General features: G+C 37.9%; 1 protein-coding gene and 1 long non-coding RNA gene across 4 annotated transcripts; one reads left to right on the top strand and one right to left on the bottom strand.

The window, feature by feature from the left end:
• Positions 1-1473: 1473 nt before the first annotated feature.
• LOC131772231 (uncharacterized) lies at positions 1474-13043 on the top strand. Of its 2 annotated transcripts, XR_010718559.1 has the most exons (5): positions 1474-1570; positions 7338-7376; positions 7533-7582; positions 8801-10547; positions 11730-13043. It is a non-coding gene; the product is annotated as an uncharacterized lncRNA (long non-coding RNA). The 2 variants fall into 2 exon arrangements; XR_010718558.1 differs by having other exon boundaries at positions 8801-13043.
• Positions 1831-7410, bottom strand: LOC131783204 (uncharacterized). 2 transcript variants are annotated; one of them, XM_066171400.1, is made up of 5 exons: positions 7075-7410; positions 6744-6875; positions 6435-6479; positions 3689-3755; positions 1831-3210 (listed from the first exon to the last, which is right to left on the bottom strand). In XM_066171400.1, exons 1-5 carry the CDS (start codon positions 7213-7215, stop codon positions 2942-2944), a joined length of 654 nt encoding a protein of 217 aa, XP_066027497.1. In that variant the 5' UTR covers positions 7216-7410; the 3' UTR covers positions 1831-2941. The 2 variants fall into 2 exon arrangements, with proteins under 2 accessions (XP_066027497.1, XP_066027496.1); XM_066171399.1 differs by having other exon boundaries at positions 1831-3213.
• Positions 13044-22743: the final 9700 nt, after the last annotated feature.

The raw sequence follows: 22743 nt of genomic DNA on the forward strand, positions 1-22743 counted from the left end.
GAAAAATGAAAAGCTAAGCAACTCTAAAAAAATTTCGTTCTAAATCTTTATAGTTTTAGAGTCATTAATAAGTTTGTATCCACAGCCTTCAGATAGGAAATTTAAAATTTCAATTAGCTGTAGTTCTTTTAGTGTTTATTATATATATTCAATCGCCTCATTTCACGTGAAAAAGGCATGTAGGAAAACATTGAGCTTCGAGAAACAGCCAAGTTAAGGCTAATGTGTTTACCACGCTTAAATATTTATAATCAGTACCATTCGTTTAGGAGACCTTTTTTCAAAAGATCCAGACATTAAAATAATTCTGTTTTCCGTTCGAAGTGTTTTTTTCTTTCCTATTTAATTTAACAAATGAACTCGGTATGAAAACTTAACTTTCGAAACCGAACGGCAGCTGAAATGTTGTGTTGGTGTCTCTGTCCCCTCCACGTCTCTGCGAAAGGTATATCCAGACAACCTGCATGGAAAAACTTCCCACAGCTATCGCACCAAATTTTTAAAAAAATCTTTAAACCTAGACTGGTGAGCAGCACTCTACGAGCAGCAGTTGTAAAATTTCTCTATTCTCCGACGCGTTTCGTCTAACTGTCGTAGACTTCTTCGGGGAGTTTTACAATTTAACACTAAACACCTGTATTTATAAGCCATAAATAGCGGCTATACGAGGGCCAATGACCATAAAGGCTTGGCTGGACTTACGAATAGGAACAGGTGAAGTTACGAAAAATTTGAAAATTTTTTGGGGTAAGGTGGGAGAATTCATTTGGGGACCACGGTTTTGGTTTTCTTTTTTTCGTCACGCACGTCACGCAGCAAGTTACAAAACGTAAATATAATTCTTCTTGGTGCCTTTCTGGATGCCACCGATGCCTTTTCTGATGCCTCCATTGTTTATTACAGCAGTAAAAGATATACGTGCCATAAACACTTTTGAAAAATTGCTTAACATTTTATTTAGCAAAGTATACTGTTAACATTTCGGCTTTACAACACTATTGTATTCTGAAACTACAACTGATATGTCTCTACATGAATAATCAAATTTGTTTCCCCGCTGACCACTCGTAGTTCGGTCTTTTCTTCTTCCCCAACTCGTCGCACGTGATGTAGTTATGGCGTAACATACCGTTCAAAATTCAGTCTGGGTATTTTCCCTATCGAAAAATTAATTTTCGTGTCGGAAATCAATTAACAGGGTCCGTTATTGTTGGCCTCTTTCAGACCTCCTCATTGTCTGCTATTTCCCGTGTCTGATATTATTTTCCGTGTCTGATATTATTTCCCATGTCTGTATTTACTATTTAAATGGATTTCGACTTATCGCCGAGCCTAACAAGACTTATCGAGAATCGAGGCCTATAATAACCTACATCACTAATCGAGTGTTTGATCGAGTTTGATTAATTCCTCAATCACGAGTCGGATTATCCAGGGTTGACTCCGTCCCAGACCTCCCACGGTACACCGTTGGCTAGGGCTAGTTGTTCACTTAGTTTACAAAAACGATAAGCACCACTTCTTCGAAAGTATTGAAGCAAGCACTGATTTGGAGGTTATGACTGTTGAGGTAGGGTTATGAAGTCTCTAATCGTAGTATGCACATAGAATCTAGCCACTAGTTATGTTATACCTTTGTGTAGCAAACTCTTGAACTTTGTGTACCTGGCACACGCGGTTACATAAGCTGATAATTGAAAGCCGAAACACATAAAATGTACGAATATTGTGTGCTTGTACATTAGTTTTAAACAAAAAAAATTGTTGTATTTTTCAAAAATCTAGCCTTGTACGGCTCAATGAACGTCAAACTAAATATTATGCATTTGCTGTTGCTCAGTAAATGCGTAATTTGACAGCACTATCTCAAGCACGGTCTACGAAAATGCTAAATTTCGGTTATCATTCACTGTTTCCATCAGTGAACCCTTAAAACCCCAAATTGCGACTGGCTTCTCCTTTCTGCTTACAGTATCACCCTTGGATCAAATGTAAAAGTCAAGACAATGGTGGAAATTAACTCCAATTTAAGAGGCTCCTGATTGTCAAACAAATTCTCCTTGTCTGTACTATAAGAAATGGGATCCAAGGGGATGCAAAGAAAACAGGGTACAGAATATGACTGACAATGTAAGAGTGTAAAGGGTTAACCACTTGACCAGCTCAAACTAAGCAAGGGATCAGTAACCACTCAACCGGAATTCAATGTATAAAGCCCATCTTTTATTTTAAAACAGCAAGGTTAATGACATGTTATGGGCTCTCTTTCTTTTGTATTAATGGTTGTGTATTTGAAGCAAAAAGTTGTCTTGCAAACAGAGTACAATTCAGCAGACATCAGGTAAAAATCTTAAATAAAAAGAACGACATTAAACATCATCATCAGTGAAAATATCTTAATTTACACCTGGTGCTTTGAAATCAAACTAAACAAATTATACAATGAAATTCAGTATTTTAGAGAGGTGATGATAAATTAATTCCCTACGAGTGAGATATAAAAACAATGCATTAACCCTTTAACTCCTGGAAGTGATTAACACAAAACTTCTCCCTACAATATCCCATACATTATTCAGCAAACAGATAATGTGAATATTCAATCTTGTCAGGTTGAAGCTGCTATCTTGATCTAGCAGCAAGTTCTCATAACTAATTAGCAAGGAAATGAGTAGCAGCTAGAGTGGAGAATTAACTATCAGATCTTGGGATTTAAAGGGTTAAGACTCTTGAATTCAGTTCATTAAATGTTGTAGCCAAAATGTGAGGGAGCAAGTCGCAGTACAACTCGTTCTCTCACATTTGTGTTGTATAACTAGCTAAGGTCCATAAAAAGTTTCCTTTTTTCAAGTTTACTTTAGAGAAAAATAGCTAAAAAATGTTTTAATGGAAATACATATATATAGATGGTCACTTGCAATAAAACCTAAGATAGATTTTCCTACTTATTAGTTTTACTTTTCTTTTTTTCTTTAGCTCTTAGCCTTCTCATTTGACGTCTACTTATTTTGTTCATTTCAATGTCATCTTCTTTGGCTTTCATTTTTTTTACATTTAAGTTTGACTTTTTGTTGTCTTCTGGTTTTCTCTTTCTTTTCCTCTTTTTGTCATCTGTGTCTTTTGATTCCCCTTTTGTTGCCTTTTTGTCCAGTTCTTTTATTCTCTTCTTCATCTTCTTAACTTTCTTTCCAATGCTCTTGTTACTATCATCTGCTAAATTGAATTTTTAAAGTATTGTTAAACTAATATGTAATGTTATTTACTTGTATTTCTTCAATCAAGTCCTGGCTATTGACCACACTGTTTTTGTGGTCACCCTGATTATAGAAGTTTGAAAAACTGATGACCTGAACTTCCAAATGATGAGGACATTCTTTAATGTATACCAAAGTCAAATAATATTCCAATATTGGGAAAAAATCTAAATATTTTCTGTGTACATCTACTTGTAACTATCCAATTATAATTGTGGAGCACATCTATTTTTCACTCTTTTTAAACAAGATGAAAAATGGGTCATTAACACCATTTTAGTGTACAATTTTATTAATTTAATTTAGTATACAAACTTTCCTGGTTACTTTACTTTCAGTAGTAATAGTGTTGTTTGCATTACTCTAAAGCATTCAAGCTAGATACGAGGTGAAAAGCACTTGCAAGGCTAGAACAAAAACCAATCAAAACATACCTCTGGTCTCAATGGTGGAATTAAGATCTTTGTCAGTTTGTAAAGGGCCAGTTCCTTTGAATGACACCTGGAAGGAAATAGGAGAAGAGTGGAAGCATCCCTGGCTCAAAGAATCATTGATTACAGAAATAGATTATCTTCATTTGTCTTTCTCTAGGAGAATTTAACGTCCAAGTTTTGTCTAACAAATGGGAAGTTAAGACTTCTCAGCATTTCTTTCAGTTCCTTAATTCTATTTTAATATTAAAACAAAATATCTTTGAAATGATACAATACTACAACTGATAAGGATACTTAAGTGAGAAAAACACCCCTTTATTCCTAATTCAATGAAACAAGTGTAAATCTGGACTAACAGTGACAATGGCAGAGCCCCTACCAAGGAAAACACCTTGCAACCCTGAAATAGAAGTTGCAAGCTCCGGAGTACAAATACACCTTTCACTACCAAATCTTGGAACTGCAGGTGAGACCTTGCTCTTGTCACACTACCGCACAGGAACACACCTTCAGCCTCTATAGTAGAAGTTGCAAGTTCCAGAGTACAAAAGCACCTTCTGCTGCCAAATCTAGCAATAGAACTCCAGGTGAGACCTTGCAAAGGAACACACCTTTTGCCTCTATAGTAGAAGTTGCAAGCTCCAGAGTACTTAAGCACCTTCCACCGCCAAATCTGCTAATAGAGCTTGAGGTGAGACCTCTCCCTACTTGTACCGACACAGAGGAATACACCCTCCGTCTCTATAGTAGAAGTTGCAAGCTCCAGAGTACTTGAGCACCTTCCGCCACAAAATCTACCTATAGAACTACAGGTGAGTCCTCGCCCAGGGCTGCGGAGGAACACACCCTTTGCCTCTATAGTAGAAGTTGCAAGCTCCAGAGTACAAAAGCACCTTCTGCCGCCAAATCTAGTAATAGAACTCCAAGTGAGACCTCGCACTAGTTGCAGTGCCACAGAGGAAATACCTTCCGCTTCTATAGTAGAATTTGTAAGCTAATGAGTATTTGAGCACCTTCTGCTGCCAAATCTAGCTATAGAACTCCAGGTGAGACCTTGTAGAGGAACACACCTATTGCCTCTATAGTAGAAGTTGCAAGCTCCAGAGTACAAAAGCACCTTTCGCCACCAAATCTAGTTATTCAACTTTAGGTAAAACCTCGCCCTAGTTGTAGCACCACAGAGGAATACACCTTCCATCTCTATAGTCGAAGTTGCAAGCTCCAGAGTACTTATGCACCTTCCGCCACAAAATCTACCTATAGAACTACAGGTGAGTCCTCGCCCAGGGCTGCAGAGGAACACACCTTTGCCTCTATAGTAGAAGTTGCAAGCTCCAGAGTACAAAAGCACCTTCCGTTGCTAAATCCAGTCATAGAACTCCAGGTGAAACCTCGCAGAGGAACACGCCTTCTGCCTCTATAGTAGAAATAGCAAGCTCCAGAGTACTTGAGCACCTTCCACTGCTAAATCTACTGTAATAGAACACCAGGTGAACCCCTGCCCTAGTTGTGCCGTTACAGACAAATACACCTTCGGCCTCTATAGTAGAAGTTGCAAGCTCCAGAGTACAAAAGCACCTTCCGCTGTCAAATCTAGCAATAGAGCTCTAGGTGAGACCTTGCAAAGGAACACACCATCCACCTCTATAGTACAGGTTGCAAGTTCCAGGTACAAAAGCACCTTCCAACACTAAATCTAGCTGAAAGATTTTCTGAAATACATTGAGTTGAGGAATTTCAGGTGTGTTTTTCTCTAGTTGCAAAAGTACGTAAAGGGACAGATGTCAATGCCCTCCCTATTTCCTTTTCAGTTATCTATAAATGTGTGCATGTGAACCTATAATTAAAGCAATGCTCGCAAAATTGCTCTTGGATTTGGCATTGACAGAAAACACTGTAGATGTTCTCAACAGTAAATTAAAATTTAATCACCAAATGCATTAAAAGACTAACCAGGTAAACTTTGAAAACTGTGTGAAGGGGGAAAAAATGACCAGACGAAAAAAAAGATGCACTTAAAAAAGTTAAAAACATAGAAAACTGGGGCATTTAAAATAACTAAACGTGCTAAATTTCTCCAATCCACTTAATCTTAAATGCAAAATCTTTACGTTCAATCTCATACTTAAACATTTTTATACACTTTCTGAAAACATCCCTTGTGTTTTCTGTCATTTAAGCAAGGACAGGGTCTTTTTTTATCATCACAGGTGTTCAGGAAATTCACTACTAACTGTAGATGCTTTAATATAGCATGAATGTTCACTATAACCTTTCAAAATATCAAGGGATGTACATTATAGGCATTAAAAGGATCTTATAAAGTAAAAGTAATCTATTATAGTGTTTATAATTATAATGATGTTCAATTACATTATCTTGATGAGAACATATGGAATTAGTGACTAACAATATAACCAAGATAATGGTCATCAAATTAATCAGGCTTGTGTGTGTAAGCATCTGTAGCCAAGCAGCTGCTGGCAAATCTAACCCTAGCTAAGGTTTCCTATATCACCTAATCCCAACATTTAACCAGACAAAAAAAAACTGGAATAAGTCTGGCTAAAATTACACAGACAGAAAGAATTGCAATCTGCAGGCAACAGATGATACACACATATAGAGGTGTTCTGGTACATGTTATGATAACTGTGGCCATGTGGATGAAGCAGTATGAAAAGTCAGGAGAGATGAAATAGAGTGTTAAAAAGCCTCAACTTGTAAGTACAACATGTGTACTTACTTTTTCTGGGGACTCTGACATGAGTTTTTCCATTTCCTGTTCAGACTGGAAGTAAAGAAAAAAACTTCAACTCAGTTCTAGTCTGACTGGCAAAGAATGTTCAAACATGTAGTTCATTTTAGAGTGTTGCCCAACATACAGTGATTGATGAAAACTGAATATTGCTCACAAGATAACAAAGTTCTCCGAATGGCATTATCAAATAATCTGCAGTTTTTGATTGCAAAAAAAGAAACATGGGGTTTGAACCTAATTCAAGGGTTAAAAATACCACACACCAATACTTGAATTGGTTAATTGATTCAATACCTTTTCTACTAGCCGCAGCACCTCTCCAGGAGGTTTAATAGCCTCTGTTGGAAATACTGTCCTGTTTTCCTGTGTCTCCAGCGAAAAGAACAATGGCTGCATCTGGCTACTCCCAAGCCAGTCATACACCTCCTACAAGTAGTTAATAAAAAATTGCATAATATGAGCTACATGAGGGGATGTGCAGCAGCACTTTTTAAAAGCAAATCTCCTTTCTCATGTTGTGGTGCTATTATAACTCTTATAATTTCTTAAAATATCAAAACATTTGGATTATTGTGTACATTATTTTAAAGCTGTATTTGCTTTCAAGGTTATCATGCATACTTACTTGATAGCAACCTCCTCTGTGAAACGTTCTTTTGAACAAACCACTGGGCGTGTAAACTTTAATCTTTACACCATCTTTTGGTCCTTTTCTCATCCGATTTTCTCGCAAATTGCGTATTTCTTCGGCCTGTGTCAGAAACATATTTGTTTTCCATTCATTAAATCTTAAGAGCTACTTGTATCTTGAAAAAGACAACATAATGATAGAAAATGTATACCTTTGAAATATTTTATCTATTTCTTCTTATAATTATGTTTTTCCAGATCTCATTGAGCATGTTTGCTGGCTGTGAGAGTTGAAATGTATGTATAACCCCATTTAAGTAAGCTGCAAAAGGGTTTGCATCATATGAAAGAGCATTTTAAAACAACACAAATACAGTCTTAATTATTTCAGATATGAAGCACTTACTATATCATTTTTGGGGAGGCTTAATTCTCTTTCTTTTCTTTCTGTAGGTTGAAATGTTGGCCTTGCTGCACCTTGTGGTTGGTTCCTCTGTTGTTAAGTAAGAACATTTATAATTAAGATGTAGCTGATACCAAATTTAAGTCTCTAACTTTAAGTGTTATTGACAGAAATATTTGTTTGCAGCTGGTTCTAAAAAGAAATCAATATTTTCATCATTTGGAAGAATGCAAATGTGTTCATTGGTACGCTGGGATTTGTATCATTTTATTTTAATGAATTTCCTCAAATGATTTGTAATGGTTAATGCAATCAAATTCTAAATTACCATTCAATCCTTTTTCTCTTCTTGCTGACTAGTTTGGTGCATATAATTATCAAAAAACATTTAACCTGTTGCCCACTAGCCAATCAATCTATAACTTGTATGTATGAAAATAAAGGCTGTATCAACCACTGTGATAATGAAGGTTAAGGCAGAAGAAGGCTAAAGAAATCTCCTTTTTTTAAGGTAAAAATCTGTTGAAATAACCATACTTTAGAAGCATCTGCTTCCTGAGCTGCATGGAACACCTCATCTTGTTCAATCTGCAAAGCTCGTGATTCCAAAATCTTCCTCCTAGCAGTAATCAAATATGTTTAGAGAAAATTGACACATTATAGGGTAAAACAAGATAATCTTAAATAAATGCAAATTGTTGATTTCAGGACTTAACAGTTTTTTCTGCGATGCAAGTGTGGTTTAATTTATTTGATTACAACTTGATCCAAGTTATGGCCATTTTTGGGCAAAATGAACATTTTTTTCAGCCTGACAATTATGCAAGCCTGGGCTATTAAAATATGTCCAGTAAGTTGCTCAGTACTGTTGACAACAATTTTTTGAGCACTACTTTGATTACATGAGGTCTTTAATCAATTTTTTCCATGTATCAGACAAAATTGTACCATATTGTAATATCATGGTGCACATAAAATTAAAGCTTTGTCCAACAAGAAAGGGACTCCAGAAAGATCTATTACCAGTTGGCATGTGCAATTTCCACGGCTTCTGCTGCCCTTTGCACTGCTTCACTTATTTGGGAAAAGTCAAAAAAGCTCCCTGTAAAAATAAAAAAAAAAAGTTAATTATAATAGCTTTAGCTTTGATTTGCTTGTTTTGTATGCACTATGAGGAAATACCCATACTTTTGCATCAAGAGAGTTCTTACAGTAACCTTCAAATTTTCAGTTAATGGCTGACGCTTTTCCAGAATAGAAGTTATCTTGGAGTAAAGCAAAACTCAATTGAATTTTTTACCTGCATATCTCTCCACAGGTGTGGGTTGGCTTGACCCCCCCATGGATGGTGTACACAGAATAATCTGAGGTGCACCAAGAGTTTGGCCACCAAGTGCCTGCATGGCTAGAAACAGAAAAAAAAAATCATTTAATTTCCTGCTAATGGTAAAACTAGCTTGGGATCTACACAATTTATGTAAAAGCTTAATATCATTTTTGGTGTTTGGTTACTGCATTTCCTTGAATAAGTGCCCATGCTCTAATAAATGCCCCCTCCTCTGAATAAAAAGCCACCCTCTGGGCCTAAATGTCAAATAAGTCCCCCCCTCAATTTCTTAAATTAGCAGGGATACAGGGAAAACCTGTTTTTATGGCCAATTTATTTAACCTTCAACTTCAGCAGAATCAGTAAAGAAAAGTACTTCCTTTTCCTTTACTCACTTCTATTTATTTCCATCATCATGTGCTTACAGAGTTCTTTTCTGTGCATTATCTGTTCTTTTCATTTTTGTCCTATTTCCCTGCCCTTGGTAAATACTCTAGCCTTCCCAGGCTCAACTACACTATTCTCTATTCTACAGAGACCTGTAATTTCATTGATTATAAAGTTATTGGGATGCATTTGAAGAAAACAGTTGATAAATAATGACAGCTCAGTTAATACTGACTTAACATCTACATGAATAACAGTATAGCATTTTATTTTCTGTTTTTGTTGAAAGGAAAACTTATCTCAATTAAGCACCTTCCTTCAAATAAGCACCTCCCCTTTTAGCTGATAATTTTAAATAAGCGCCCGGGCACTTGTTCAGGGAAATACTGTAGTTCATTAGTGGCCCTATATCATGTATGTACCTTCTTTTCCATCTATGGAATCAATGCAAGATATCCAGAAGAGGCAATCCTCAGGAAAATCTCCATTTATGACGGCATTATTCAGGTCACTGTATAACCAAAAAATAAGAAATTTGAAATGCTTAAGGAATACATAGAGTGGGAGATGTGGTAACTGAACAGTATGTATGGGTATGGATACATATGTAGAAAATAGAGATATTGAAAAACATTCCCGATACTTATTAAAATGATAATCATAGCTACCTCAACATGTCTCTCTCTGCAGAAGAGAGAGTGTGTGAAGCCTTTAAAATCACAATCACTGCCATCTGAAGGCCTCTTTTAATGTGATAACAAAGCTAAAAGGAGAAAGAATATCTCGTTGTGTAAAGCATACCTGCTTGAAAAAAGCCAGGAAAAGGCTGACCCTCTGTGGCAGTACAGACTGGGTACAGCAAGGTCCATACAAAAACAACTAAGGGACAATATTCCTCAGTATGGCTTGAGCTAGTGATGTTAGTAAGTAGATTAGTATATGGTTCTTGGAAAATATATGTTTACTTTGAATTTTTGCGGTTTTCGAGAAAAAGAAAATAATACAGCACAGCTTATGTCTGTTTCCGTGGAAACTCTCCACCAGAAAAAATACCAACCAAGCAAGAACCAATCAGAACCCTTGGAGTTACATCAAGACTACCACACCACATAGTAATATATGATTACAATGAATCCAAACTTCTAGCATAATGCATATTTTGAAAACACCTTTATAAAAATAATTATTTTCAGGTTTTGTGTACCGGTTACATTTACTAGAGCTATGGTATAATGTGAACTAGCTTACAGCTTTGAATGGGATTCCAATGAAGGAAACTCCAGGACATATATTTGCCGTAGTTAAATGAAATATGGTTTGGCAAAAACCATCTGTACACAATCCTGCAAAGGTAAAAGTTAATGTCTACTTTAGAGCTCATCTGATCCCACTGCCACTCAGAGTGAAATTATATAGCTCTTACTTCCAAACCCCCATCCCCCATACAACCATATTTAGGTCAGTTTTCCATTCTATGCTCACAGTAAATATAGGGGCACTATTGAAGTTAGAACTGAAGGGATTTTAAGAGAAACTATCAAATGGTTCACAATGGGTGATGTTCTTAGAATGGACATATGTATGAAGTCAAATGCAGCCATAAGCTATATATACAATGGAGATGGTAACAGTTGTGTCATGGGAAAGTAGAACAAAAAATTTCTTTCTTGCTACAACTACCAACGATAGGCTACAAATGTATCCTGAAATTATCTTATACGCTAAAACCTCCCTTTATGTATTGATTTCATGGTACCTGAGTATTTAAGTCCAGAGTCCGAGAGCTTGAAAGTCACTGAACCCACTGCAAAATGAAGGGGAAAACACAAATTAATTGAGTATCAAATGAAAGAGAGAAGAAAGGAAATTAAAACATGAGAAAGCAGACCAAGCATTGGCTTAAATTATCTTTTGTTGATTTGAATTTCAAACAATATACATGAAGTACCTGGACGCTGGTCACCCTGATATTGGGGCCCAAGTTCACCTGACAAGATAATTGTGAGATTCAGTGGTTTAACTAAGGGAGTAATGTTGCTGCTGATTGGATGTAAGACTGGTGGTCAGTTTGAGTTCAAATCCAGTATCTGGAAACTATAAAGTTGTGTACAAATGTTTTTTCATGATCTTGCTGATTTTAATTCAATTGTCCCTAAATGGAATATGAAAGCCAGAACCTTACAATCATATCCAATATCAACATAGAAGGTTATGAGAAGTTACATAATTACGAACTTAATCAAAGGTTAAGAGAATGGTACCTTTCTCCAGCTGACTCTGTGTGGAAGTTGAAGGAGCTTGTACACCTGGACATGAGACAGATGACTAATATTATTAATTCAATTTGAAACTAGGTATGCAGCATTCAGCAATTACTGACTCAGCAGACATGGCTACAAACATCTCATCCAATCAGTGCAAGTGCTTTATTTACCCTACTGAGTACAATTGGATAAATGTGTCTAATCCTTTTACAAACACTGTAATATTGAAGTTTGGTCAATAACTGGCTCTTTGTTATCTTGACTTACAGCTATGGCTGAAATTTTTGCCAGATGTGAATCAGGATTATGGAAATAAGGACATCAAGCATTCAAGTGCCATCAAGAAGATACATTTCTCATTCCTTTTACTATGGCAATCACTTGTGATTCAGTATTTACCTTGATTTGTGGTGGTGATTTCCCTTTGTCCCAAGTCAGGTGGAGAGTTACCTGTTTGGCTCCCCCCTGTGACAGTGGCAGACAGGAACACCCTAGTGCTGGCCTGTTTATATTGTTTGCGGATTAAATCTGCAGACAAATTGCTGCCAACTTTATACAGTTGATGATTTCCACTTGGCTTTGCTTTGTAATAATCAAGGTATCTACGGATAAAAAGCTCAGGTACCAAGATGACTTATTAACAATATGTAAAAGAAATCAAACCAGGGAACTTACAATCAAACCCTGAAGACCGTAGAGACCCAACTAGTTAAGTTTTTAAATAGTATTTATCACGCATTTTAAACATTAATAGAAGCTATTTGTAGATTTTATTTTATCAATTGTAGTATTTTAAGTTTTCTAAGTAAATGTATTGATGCCTTATCTAGTTAATATTATTAGATTAATAGGGCATTGTTTTTGTAGTTATTGTATTATTAGATTTTCTGATTAAAAATTGTGCTATTCTCAAAAAAAGCCTAGTATGCAACGAGAGAGAGTTTGATGCGTAATCATGCATAGAAGGAGGCTGTCTAATTAGTTGGTTGGGGTTGACAATTGGAGCTGGTGTTCTAAGGGATCAAATATCACTTAAACCTCAAGTTTTTGAAAAACTGTTACAAGGGCTTATATTTAGCACTGAATGGAAGATCGAATTAATTAAAAAAAGAAACACAGAAGACGAAATTTTGTATTCCATTGATCATCAAAATCCGCGGTCTAAATTGGACTGCACTTGAATGACCCTTCGGGTCAGCTATTTACACGTTATTTTGCCCGCTTGACACTGCCAGTCACAAAAATTAAGCCTACTTCACATTGATCTCTCGACTTAAGAAATCTCGATTTAATCCTCAACTTTGTGCGGTTGTGAATAAAAGGGATAGGATTCTAAAGAAATTTTGGTGCTGCGTCGCTAGGAGAGTATAAAAGGGTAATTTAGTGTCATCAACTGAGATGCAACTCAGTTGATAATACTGAATTACAATTTTGTGTGGTTATGTTAGGATGATTGTCCGGAAATTGTTGAATTTTTTGCCGGCGTGTTTGATTAGTGACTGTTTTGTTCGTAGTGTTTTAAGTTAGCCATCAGGTTATCTTAAAATAGGGGTTTAAGTCTTGTCAAATGAAGTTATCGTAGAATAAGGGTTTTAAGTTTTGTCAAATGAAATAAATGAGTTTAAAATAGACTTTATCTTACTAGCGCAACCCTCTCATCGATTTGCGGTGGAATCCCTGTGGAATTCACAACATAAAAACGCGCGATTAGCGCTGCTCCAGGAACATTAGTCCAGAACAACCAGCTGATTCAGTGAATAAAAAATATTTTGCGTAGAAAAGTGGCTGAAACTAGAATTCAGTCACCATTTTCACGCTCGCCATTTTAAGTTCTAAGCTGGTGCGGTGCTGAAAGAATGTAGACCATATTTGTGGAAAACTGTCTTACTCACCTGGTCGCCGTGATTTCGGGAATTTCCCGTTTTAGGTGCGCCACCATAGCGTCTCCGCAAAGCCTCTGGTCGAACTTGACCTTTTTGCCATCTGGGGCAAGAGTTGGGTTTTGAGTTACTTGCGCAATGTCGTCCACCCAAACGAATGTTCGGTAGGGCTTCGCGCCCGGTAGCCCGCCTGCAATTTGTGAGTCCTGTGAACCAACTTGTGCATTGGGGTCAAAAATAGGCCCGATGGCTCCTACGCTGTGGTCACCAGACATTTCAAGATTTGTTTGTACAGATGAAACAAGCTGTTGTAGGGAGCGAAAAGAACTTCCCTCGTTCATCTGAAAAGTAGTGCCACTTAGAGAAACACTCCTATGCTGGTATCAAATGTAACGTCAACGTCATATCCGAAATGATGATTACTGGTGGTGTGACATTTCTAATTTTTCTTTTTTCATAATTAAATGAATTTAGGATCCAAGGCTTTGCACGAGCTGGTTAACATTCTTGAGATTTTATAAAATTACACGTCAGTCATTTCCTATTCAATGAATGGATTTTATGAATATAATTTGCTTCCGTACGCCAAGTCAGAGTTACGAGTTTGTAACTCTAGGAAATGGTTGTCACTTGCAGTTAATTTCTAACAAAGAGGTGAGGCACAACAGAGAAAGACCTTTTGTTTTAATTTAATTTCACTGCGGGACGTGTGCTATGAATCTTTCACAAGGTTCCTGTTTGCTGTTAAAATTATAGAAAGCTCGAAGTACAATTGGCGATAAATTGTCGAAAAATTCAAGGGAACTATAACTGCCAGTCTCGTGGAAGGAAAACCTCTCTTTCAACGCTACGATGCATGTAAACAAGTTTTCCTGGTATAGATTTCTTTCCTGGTGTCTTGTAATTTGCATCCTTCAACCCGCATCAGGTAGGTATCAGGCTTCTTTCCAAGAACACTTACTCAAACGCCATTGTGGTCATTATGTGAAAAGTATTCGTATTCCACTGCTTCTTCTGCGATTTACAGGGGCGCAAATTATTTTGATCGAGAAAACAAAGGACAAAATGTATTGAGCGGCCCGCCAACTTCATGCAACCCAAGCTTCTTTTTGAAGGGAGAAAAAGAGGCGCAAGGTCATCTTCATTAATCGTAGACGAGCAGATGCGCACAAGCTTAAAACCGGGTTGGCTGCCTATGAATTAGCCGCAGTTGTTAGCTTCGGGCGAATGAAGATGCTAGTGTTAACCTTAAGCCGGAAAATCAGGTTCTTCGTTATCGCTGATGATTTATCAGTGCTTTCTTATTCGCAAATCCTTTCAAAATGAAATTACGTGTCAGTTTTTCCAAAGAAGGCTATCACTGGACTGTAGATGCGATTTAAACTGATAAAGCAGTGTTCCTTATTAAGTACTGCTCTTTCAGCTATGTCAATGATCGTTTGCTGCGCAAATTTCGTGTTTTAGAATAAGAATATATCTCGTTCCCCCTTCTAGGTCCCGGACTACCAAAACGGTCAAGAAGATCTCAAAAGGGTGTTGGATTTTTTGGCTAATGGTTAAAATTTTTCCCCATATACGGCTAATGGTTAATCTCTCTCCATTGCTGTCCCAGGATTTTTTTTGTGTACGGTCAACTTTTTTTTTATACGATTAGCGGTTAAAATTCGTCAATTTTTACGCCTAAAGGCAAAATTTTGTGGCCGTTTTACGGTTAACGGTTACCCCATTGAGACCCTCGGTCAATGTTGTCTTATTTAATGACATACTTCTTCTACAGTTGTTAGTCTCAATCCGGACGCGATAGAACACTTTGTGCTGGACGTTCAAGCGCTTTATTTTACAGCCCGATCTGCCATTGAGGACAGTACTTCAACTCCAGAAAGACTAACCGGCCTTTGGACTAAGTTGGAAGCCGCTGTAATGAATTTAAAAAAAATCCAATGGCATCTTATTACCACGAAACCCTGTGCTGAGGACATTTTGGCCCCATTAGTTCAAAGTCTGTCGACCATAGAAATAAGGATTGGTAAAGTTATCGAGCAGTACAGCTGCCTTCTTCCTTTTCTAAGGGAGCAGTTGTGTTACCGGGCACCTGTGACCTCAACGGAATGGGTTGGTAGACCATCCTACGTAATTACGAAGGAGCAGTTGGAAGTGATGCGCTCCTATGGTTTGTCATGGGTAGAAATAGCGAAAGCACTAGGTGAGCCGAAAATAATTTCATAATAAAGAAAATGCTCACGCGGAGTCACTCGTATTTTTTCTTTTTTTTTTTTGTCATGCCCCTTTTTTCGAGAATGGATGTGTTCTCTTTTATTTTAATTCATATTTTAAAAAGTTTTTGAACATCGATATGGCTGCTTTATATTGGCCACAGGTTGATCTATGTTTCATATTCGCCGTTATCGTGCTATAAAGGGTGTCTCATACGATTTTACCTGTAATACTTTTCGCAGGGGTCTCGATTTCAACAATATGGAGACGTCGCATCTATCATGAAATGGAAAGAAGAAAGCATTATGGAAGAAGGAAGCTAGGTATGCAAGAGCTGATAGATATAGTGGCTGAAATAAAGTCCAGAAGTGTGAATGCGGGCATCATTATGATCGAGGGTGAATTAGCGGCTCGATCCCTCTACGCTAGAAGATCTGCCATCGCAGAGGCATTAGTTCGCCATGATCCTATAGGTGCAGGCCTGCGGTGGAGAAATTTGACCCCAAGAGTTACTTATAGCGTTCCAGGTAATTTTACGTTCTGAGTTATAAAACTTTGAACCGCAAATCATAGATTTGAATAGATGTGATCAAGTGTGCTGCTTATTTCCATATTGCACCGCATGAAGTATGTGTCGCTAAGAGAATTGTGCAGGTTTTGATGTCCATTTTTTACACGTCGACCTTAACAGAAAAGGAGCTCATGTCCGTCCAACATTACCATATCTTGAGTATGACTTTGGATATTCGTTCTCGAATAGAGCCAATTACTTTCATCATAAAATAACAAATGATCAAACCCAGGATCGTTGACTTATTAGTGTTTGAAATATATATTGTAGGCCCAAACAGCCTGTGGCACTTGGATGGCAATCACAAGCTGATACGGTAAGTAACAGACCTAAAACATACCATAAATACATTGTTTTAGATCGCCTGCACTGTTCTACAATAATGCTTGAGGAAAATTAAAAATGATCAGAGCGGAAGACATTTACGTTCCTCATCAACAGCATTTTTTAACATGCTGTAATTCGTCTGTATTCGGGAATTAATACCTGTTACTTCCTTTAATGTATCTATGGAATTCAGTAGAGGAAAAATGCACCATATTCTACTCTTCCCCACTCATAATGTGAGTACCGTGTGAAAGGTGTTTTAAAACTCTTTTCTCAGATGGAGGTTGGTCGTGCACGGAGGAATAGACGGATATTCGAGGCTTGTTGTATTCCTCCGCTGTTCCAGCAATAATAGGGCAGCAACAGTGGCCAATTTATTCTTAGGCGCCACAACTGAATTCTGTTGGCCATCACGGGTGAGGACAGATAAGGGTGGAGAGAATGCGGAAGTTGCGCGCCTTATGGTTGAAAAACGAGGAGAAGGTCGCGGCAGCATTTTGCAAGGTAGTTCGGTCCATAACCAGAGGATAGAGAGGCTGTGGAGAGACATGCGGAAAATGGTCACGGAGTATTTCCGACTCCTCTTCTATTTCTTAGAGAGGAACAATCTTCTGAATCCGAACGACGAACTGGATCTGGCAGCTCTACATTATGTATTTATTCCACGGATTAATGAAAATCTAGAAAAGTTTAAGGTGTCCTGGAACAATCATAAGCTATCTACTGAAAAACAAAAGACTCCAAATCAGTTGTACATTCTAGGAATGCTTAATTTGTTTGGATCAGAATATACAGCGGTAAAGGACTTCTTCGAAAGCAACGTCATAGACGCCAACTATTACGGCGTAGAGGAACCGGATGTCATTGATGCAGCGTCAGAGGTGGAGGAGGCTGTCGTGGTGCCTGAAACAATGCAAAACCTTTCTAACGCGAGCTTGCAGGAGTTGCAGCTACAAGTGAATCCGTTGGAGCGGGACACCAACCACGGCATCTCGCTTTACATTCGAGCAAAAGAATTCCTCTCGCAGCAAAATTAGCAATCGGTGAGCACGAGTTTTTTTCGCTGATGAGGGTGAAGCACGCAAAAAGTCTTCAAACCGGTTGTGCAGACCAAGCAATGTGGTCTACGATGTTGTTTTCGATGATGTCCTTTACCGCAGTTTATTTCGGTATTTCAACACATTAGGGCAGAGTGTGCAATGGTTTTACACGAGAACAAGGCGGAAATACGGACTGAAGGCGGAGCAACCAAACTTTGTTTGTGTGTGCGTTTTATTTATTTATTTTTTATTTTAGGCTCTACTTTTTAAGCAACGAACTTTTAAGCGCATTATTTTTTTCCTTTTCATAATTTGTTTTGTCTTTCGCGTACGCCTTATGCGATCGATTTCATGTTATGATAATGCCGTGCGATATATTTTGAAACCCAGACGCCAAAATATAAGAAAACGTAATAACACTTGAATAATATATCTTTTATTCGATTTTTGACAGATAGGAAAAGTGCCCCCACGGGACTCAACAGTCTTTCTTTGTAGCAGGCCACACGAACTGAGAAGTAGATTCTTAGTGTCCTTGGGGTATTCTACTGACAGAGGGTCGGTTTGAATGAATTGGCCTTTACTGAAGCCGAACTGAAGTTTAACTTAATCTTAAGTGGCTTTGTTTCACGTTCATTTAAAAAAAAAATGTCCTTTACCGCAGTTTAATTCGGTATTTCAACACATGAGGGCAGAGTGTGCAATGGTTTTACTCGAGAACAAGGCGGAAATACGGACTGAAGGCGGAGCAACCAAACTTTGTTTGTGTGTGCGTTTTATTTATTTATTTTTTATTTTAGGCTCTACTTTTTAAGCAACGAACTTTTAAGCGCATTATTTTTTTCCTTTTCATGATTTGTTTTGTCTTTCGCGTACGCCTTATGCGATCGATTTCATGTTATGATAATGCCGTGCGATATATTTTGAAACCCAGACGCCAAAATATAAGAAAACGTAATAACACTTGAATAATATATCTTTAATTCGATTTTTGACAGATAGGAAAAGTGCCCCCACGGGACTCAACAGTCTTTCTTTGTAGCAGGCCACACGAACTGAGAAGTAGATTCTTAGTGTCCTTGGGGTATTCTACTGACAGAGGGTCGGTTTGAATGAATTGGCCTTTACTAAAGCCGAACTGAAGTTTAACTTAATCTTAAATGGCTTTGTTTCACGTTCATTTAAAAAAAAAAATGTCCTTTACCGCAGTTTATTTCGGTATTTCAACACATTAGGGCAGAGTGTACAATGGTTTTACACGAGAACAAGGCGGAAATACGGACTGAAGGCGGAGCAACCAAACTTTGTTTGTGTGTGCGTTTTATTTATTTATTTTTTATTTTAGGCTCTACTTTTTAAGCAACGAACTTTTAAGCGCATTATATTTTTCCTTTTCATGATTTGTTTTGTCTTTCGCGTACGCCTTATGCGATCGATTTCATGTTATGATAATGCCGTGCGATATATTTTGAAACCCAGACGCCAAAATATAAGAAAACGTAATAACACTTGAATAATATATCTTTTATTCGATATTTGACAGATAGGAAAAGTGCCCCCACGGGACTCAACAGTCTTTCTTTGTAGCAGGCCACACGAACTGAGAAGTAGATTCTTAGTGTCCTTGGGGTATTCTACTGACAGAGTGTCGGTTTGAATGAATTGGCCTTTACTGAAGCCGAACTGAAGTTTAACTTAATCTTAAATGGCTTTGTTTCACGTTCATTAAAAAAAAAATTATGTCATTGTCTCGTAAGATCTCTGAATTTATATTTTTAGTTTCCCTTTGTAGTAGGCGAGTTCACCTGTCCCTTTGACTTCTTGTGTCCCTAGTGAATTATAATGATCGCACTTTGAGTTTGAATTGTCCTTTATTGAAGCCGAGCTTGATTTTAACATTCCCTGGATTGCTGCTATTGTTTGTCATGCATTCTAAATAGCGTCTGGTTACTGAGTGGCAAGTTGTTGGCATTGAAGTGTTCTGACGTGCTTAAGAAAACTCAAGAAACCCTGATATAAGAAATGGATAACATTACACCGATAACTAACTATCCAAAGGACTACGAATGTCAAGTATGGTAAGGATAGTTCATCTTTCTTTTTTTTCTCAAAAATATGGAAAATTTAATTTCCGAAAAACTCAAATCCAACCATACGTTGTGTCTTTCATCTCCTATTGCTCAAACTACTGAACAGTATGCGACAATGCCACCAAAGAAAGCGTTCTTTATGTGCAGTAGTAGCTTTCGGTAGAAAGAGTCCGATTGATTGTGAGTCAAATTGTAACAAATTCAGTAGGTCTCACCGATTTACGCTTATTTCTCTACATGCCGTGTTAACTATTTTTAAGTTCGCTCCATGTTCCACATGCCTAGGATTAGACTTTTACTGGTTTAACCCCATCTTACAACACGCCCGACCTACAACGTCAGTTCATTCAAAAAACCTGAGAGTATTTCCCACTATAGCAGCTTACAGACCACGCTGATTGTTTCGCGTTTACATGCTGGCGTTGGCTAGCGCGAGGCAAGCATGCTTACGGGTGAACTCATGCATGCATATATCAGGTTTCTCAGAGCGTCATAAAATTATCTTTAGTACAGCAACCAACCAACCGATAGCATAGAAACAGTGAAAAATTATTTAGTCTTTTGATTGGACTCTTGAGCGCGGGAAAAAAAACCATAAAAATTTAAATGTATGGAATTTAGAACGCCATCAGTTCAAGCCACTCCCCTAAACCTCGTACGGGTAAAGGTAGATTTTTGAGGAATCTTTCGATTGAGTTTCAAAAGTAATCTGGGATCTGGGATTGTTTTGGGTCCGAATTCCCTTCGCGATTTTCATAAATGACACGCACACCATCGTCTCAGCCAACCCTATTCAAAACTAAACCTATTCACGAGTCGGTCGCATTTTCCCGCGTTTCCGGTAGTTTTATTTTTTTCTTTGCGTCCTCTGATTAACTCTCGTGAATTCCTTTGATTCTCTTTTGCGAAAACTCAGAGCAGTCGAAATCCATGTTCTCTTTGTGCTTTAGTGATACCCTGATGCTGGAGCCAATTATTTTGCCGGACTGCGGCCACACGTTCTGCAAAACTTGTATTAGTAGGGTGCAACAAAACCCAACTACCAGCCATTGCCCCCTTTGTAAAAAGCCTATATGGAGCTCCACACAACTGAAGACAAACTTCACCCTCAAAAAGCTTGTAGAGAAGATCGAGGTAAAATGTACTGCGTGCAACGAGAGGGGGAGCATCGAAGTGGTAGCACGGCACACCTGCCCCGATGCCCTCGTATCCTGTTCTAATAGGGGCTGCCAACGCAGCATTAAAAGAAAGGATGAGCCGACCCATAAGGAGGAATGCCTCTACGCAGTCATCTCGTGTGAACAATGCCACCAGAATACCACCGTGGCCAACAAGGAACTTCATCTTGAAAAGACTTGCATAAGGGGAGAAATCCGTTGCCCTCTAAAATGCAGGAAGCGTCCGAGAAGGTGTGGTCACAAAGCGTTGTACATTATCATTTCAAACTTAAAATGAAATTCTCTTTACGTGCGTAAAAGAAAGCATCTGGTGTGGGCATGCAGTTTCTTATATTAGGTCTTTTATATTTGATTTTTTAAGCCCATGTAGACCATACTAGCATGTACGACTTTGAAAATTGTCACTGAGTTCAAGGTTTTCTTTATCTTTCCCAAGTGTACTCAAAGCTTACTGTATATAATTTTTATAGAAATATCATCTTTAAATATATAAATCTCGTGAACTTTGGAAAGCTTCCCTTCAATTTGCTCCTCCGTCCAAGATTAAAATTGATCCAAAATTAGCCCCAAAAGTTTACTTTGCGACTCAAACGCAGTGTTATTGGGAAAATATCCATGACTTGGCTTGTCTTATTATAATCCTTGTCACTTTCAAGAATCAACAGCAAATAATGAAATAAACAAATACAAAATATGAGTTGAGCTGAACAGTTGCGACTTCTTTTCCTCGTTAGTAGATACATTCATGTAGCTTTAACCTTTTGTTTACTCTTAGGATGGAGTTGCAAACCCATCTGCTTGTCTGCGAGGAGAGGCAGCGACAATGTAGAGTCAATGGATGCCAATTTGCTGGCAATTTTAAGGAGATGGAGCAACATAACAAGGACCAAGCAGAAAAGCACGTGTCACTGCTGACAGAGATGGGTGAAAAGCTCTTAGACGTATTACTTAAAAAGGTAAGGCTGACCGAGGCCAATGCTCCTTAATGTTTTCCCCTTCCGATCTTTAATTGTTACTTAATAGCTAGTGTGCACGTCGCTGCGTGTCCACAGATTTTTTAACAGTTCTACAAAACTTTGAACAGATTTCTGCTTTAAAAATCATCAGTCGAGACTGAAAAAGTTGACTGAGTAGATGGTCCTCTTGTTTCCTTTAGAATACGATCTCACAAGGATGATATAAAAATATACTATTTGAGGCAGATTTGGGGATGAAGTGCGGGGGAGGGGGAGTGGTCGAACATTTTTTTAACGCTGTTCAGCTTACAATAATCGCCCAGTGAATTTTCCTTTCACTTTACTCATTATGACGCTGATTTGATTTCCAACACAACAGGACACGAATGACTTGACCAAGACAAAAATGGCACTCGGAGGTTTCTGTTGGTCCATCTTTAACTTCAAACAAATGGCAGCAGATATGCTACAAGCCGGAAACACTGCAGAACCGATGGCCAGCGGAGTTTACGAATTTGAAGAGTGTAGTTGGAGGATGTTGCTGTACGTACGTCGCACAAAGTGCAAGTTATTCTTGCAGTTGCACCGAGCCGTTCATCCTGTACGAGCTTCATTCAGGTAAATCATATCACCCCCTTGATTACGGATTGGTTACTCTTGCTAAACCCTATACCTATAAGGTTAACCTGTACAAGCTATCAACCTTCTACAAAATGAATCGGCTGAATCAAAATAACGCATGCTTAGTAACTCTAATCGGTCATATCTGAGTAGATAGCTCCAAAAACCTAAGAATCTGTAAAGGGAAATAACTAAAACTTCTTTCTCTTTGTTTTTCCTCTTTTCTGTTGTGTTGTTGGTGTTTTTGGTTTTTTTTTATGTTTTTTTTGGGTGTGTGTGTTTGTGTGTGACTGTAAATATATGAAAATCATATTTGTGAACTGCGGTTAAAGAAATGAAAATGAAAGAGAACATCGCAGTAATAAATACTTCTCAAGCAGCAGTGAAAAAAAGACCTAAGTAGTGC

The sequence above is a fragment of the Pocillopora verrucosa genome, chromosome 8 (genome assembly GCF_036669915.1).
Source record: "Pocillopora verrucosa isolate sample1 chromosome 8, ASM3666991v2, whole genome shotgun sequence".
In the NCBI taxonomy this organism is placed as follows: domain Eukaryota; kingdom Metazoa; phylum Cnidaria; class Anthozoa; order Scleractinia; family Pocilloporidae; genus Pocillopora; species Pocillopora verrucosa.

What these genes read in the sequence shown, in the direction of transcription:
- LOC131783204 (XM_066171399.1), bottom strand. Translation starts at nt 7,215, where the DNA reads ATGTTTCTGACACAGGCCGAAGAAATACGCAATTTGCGAGAAAATCGG. An exon ending in TGCTGCGGCTAGTAGAAAAG is followed by an intron (nt 6,480 to 6,743) that starts GTATTGAATCAA and finishes CTTTACTTCCAG; the next exon opens with TCTGAACAGGAAATGGAAAA. An exon ending in TGTCAGAGTCCCCAGAAAAA is followed by an intron (nt 3,756 to 6,434) that starts GTAAGTACACAT and finishes ATTTCCTTCCAG; the next exon opens with GTGTCATTCAAAGGAACTGG.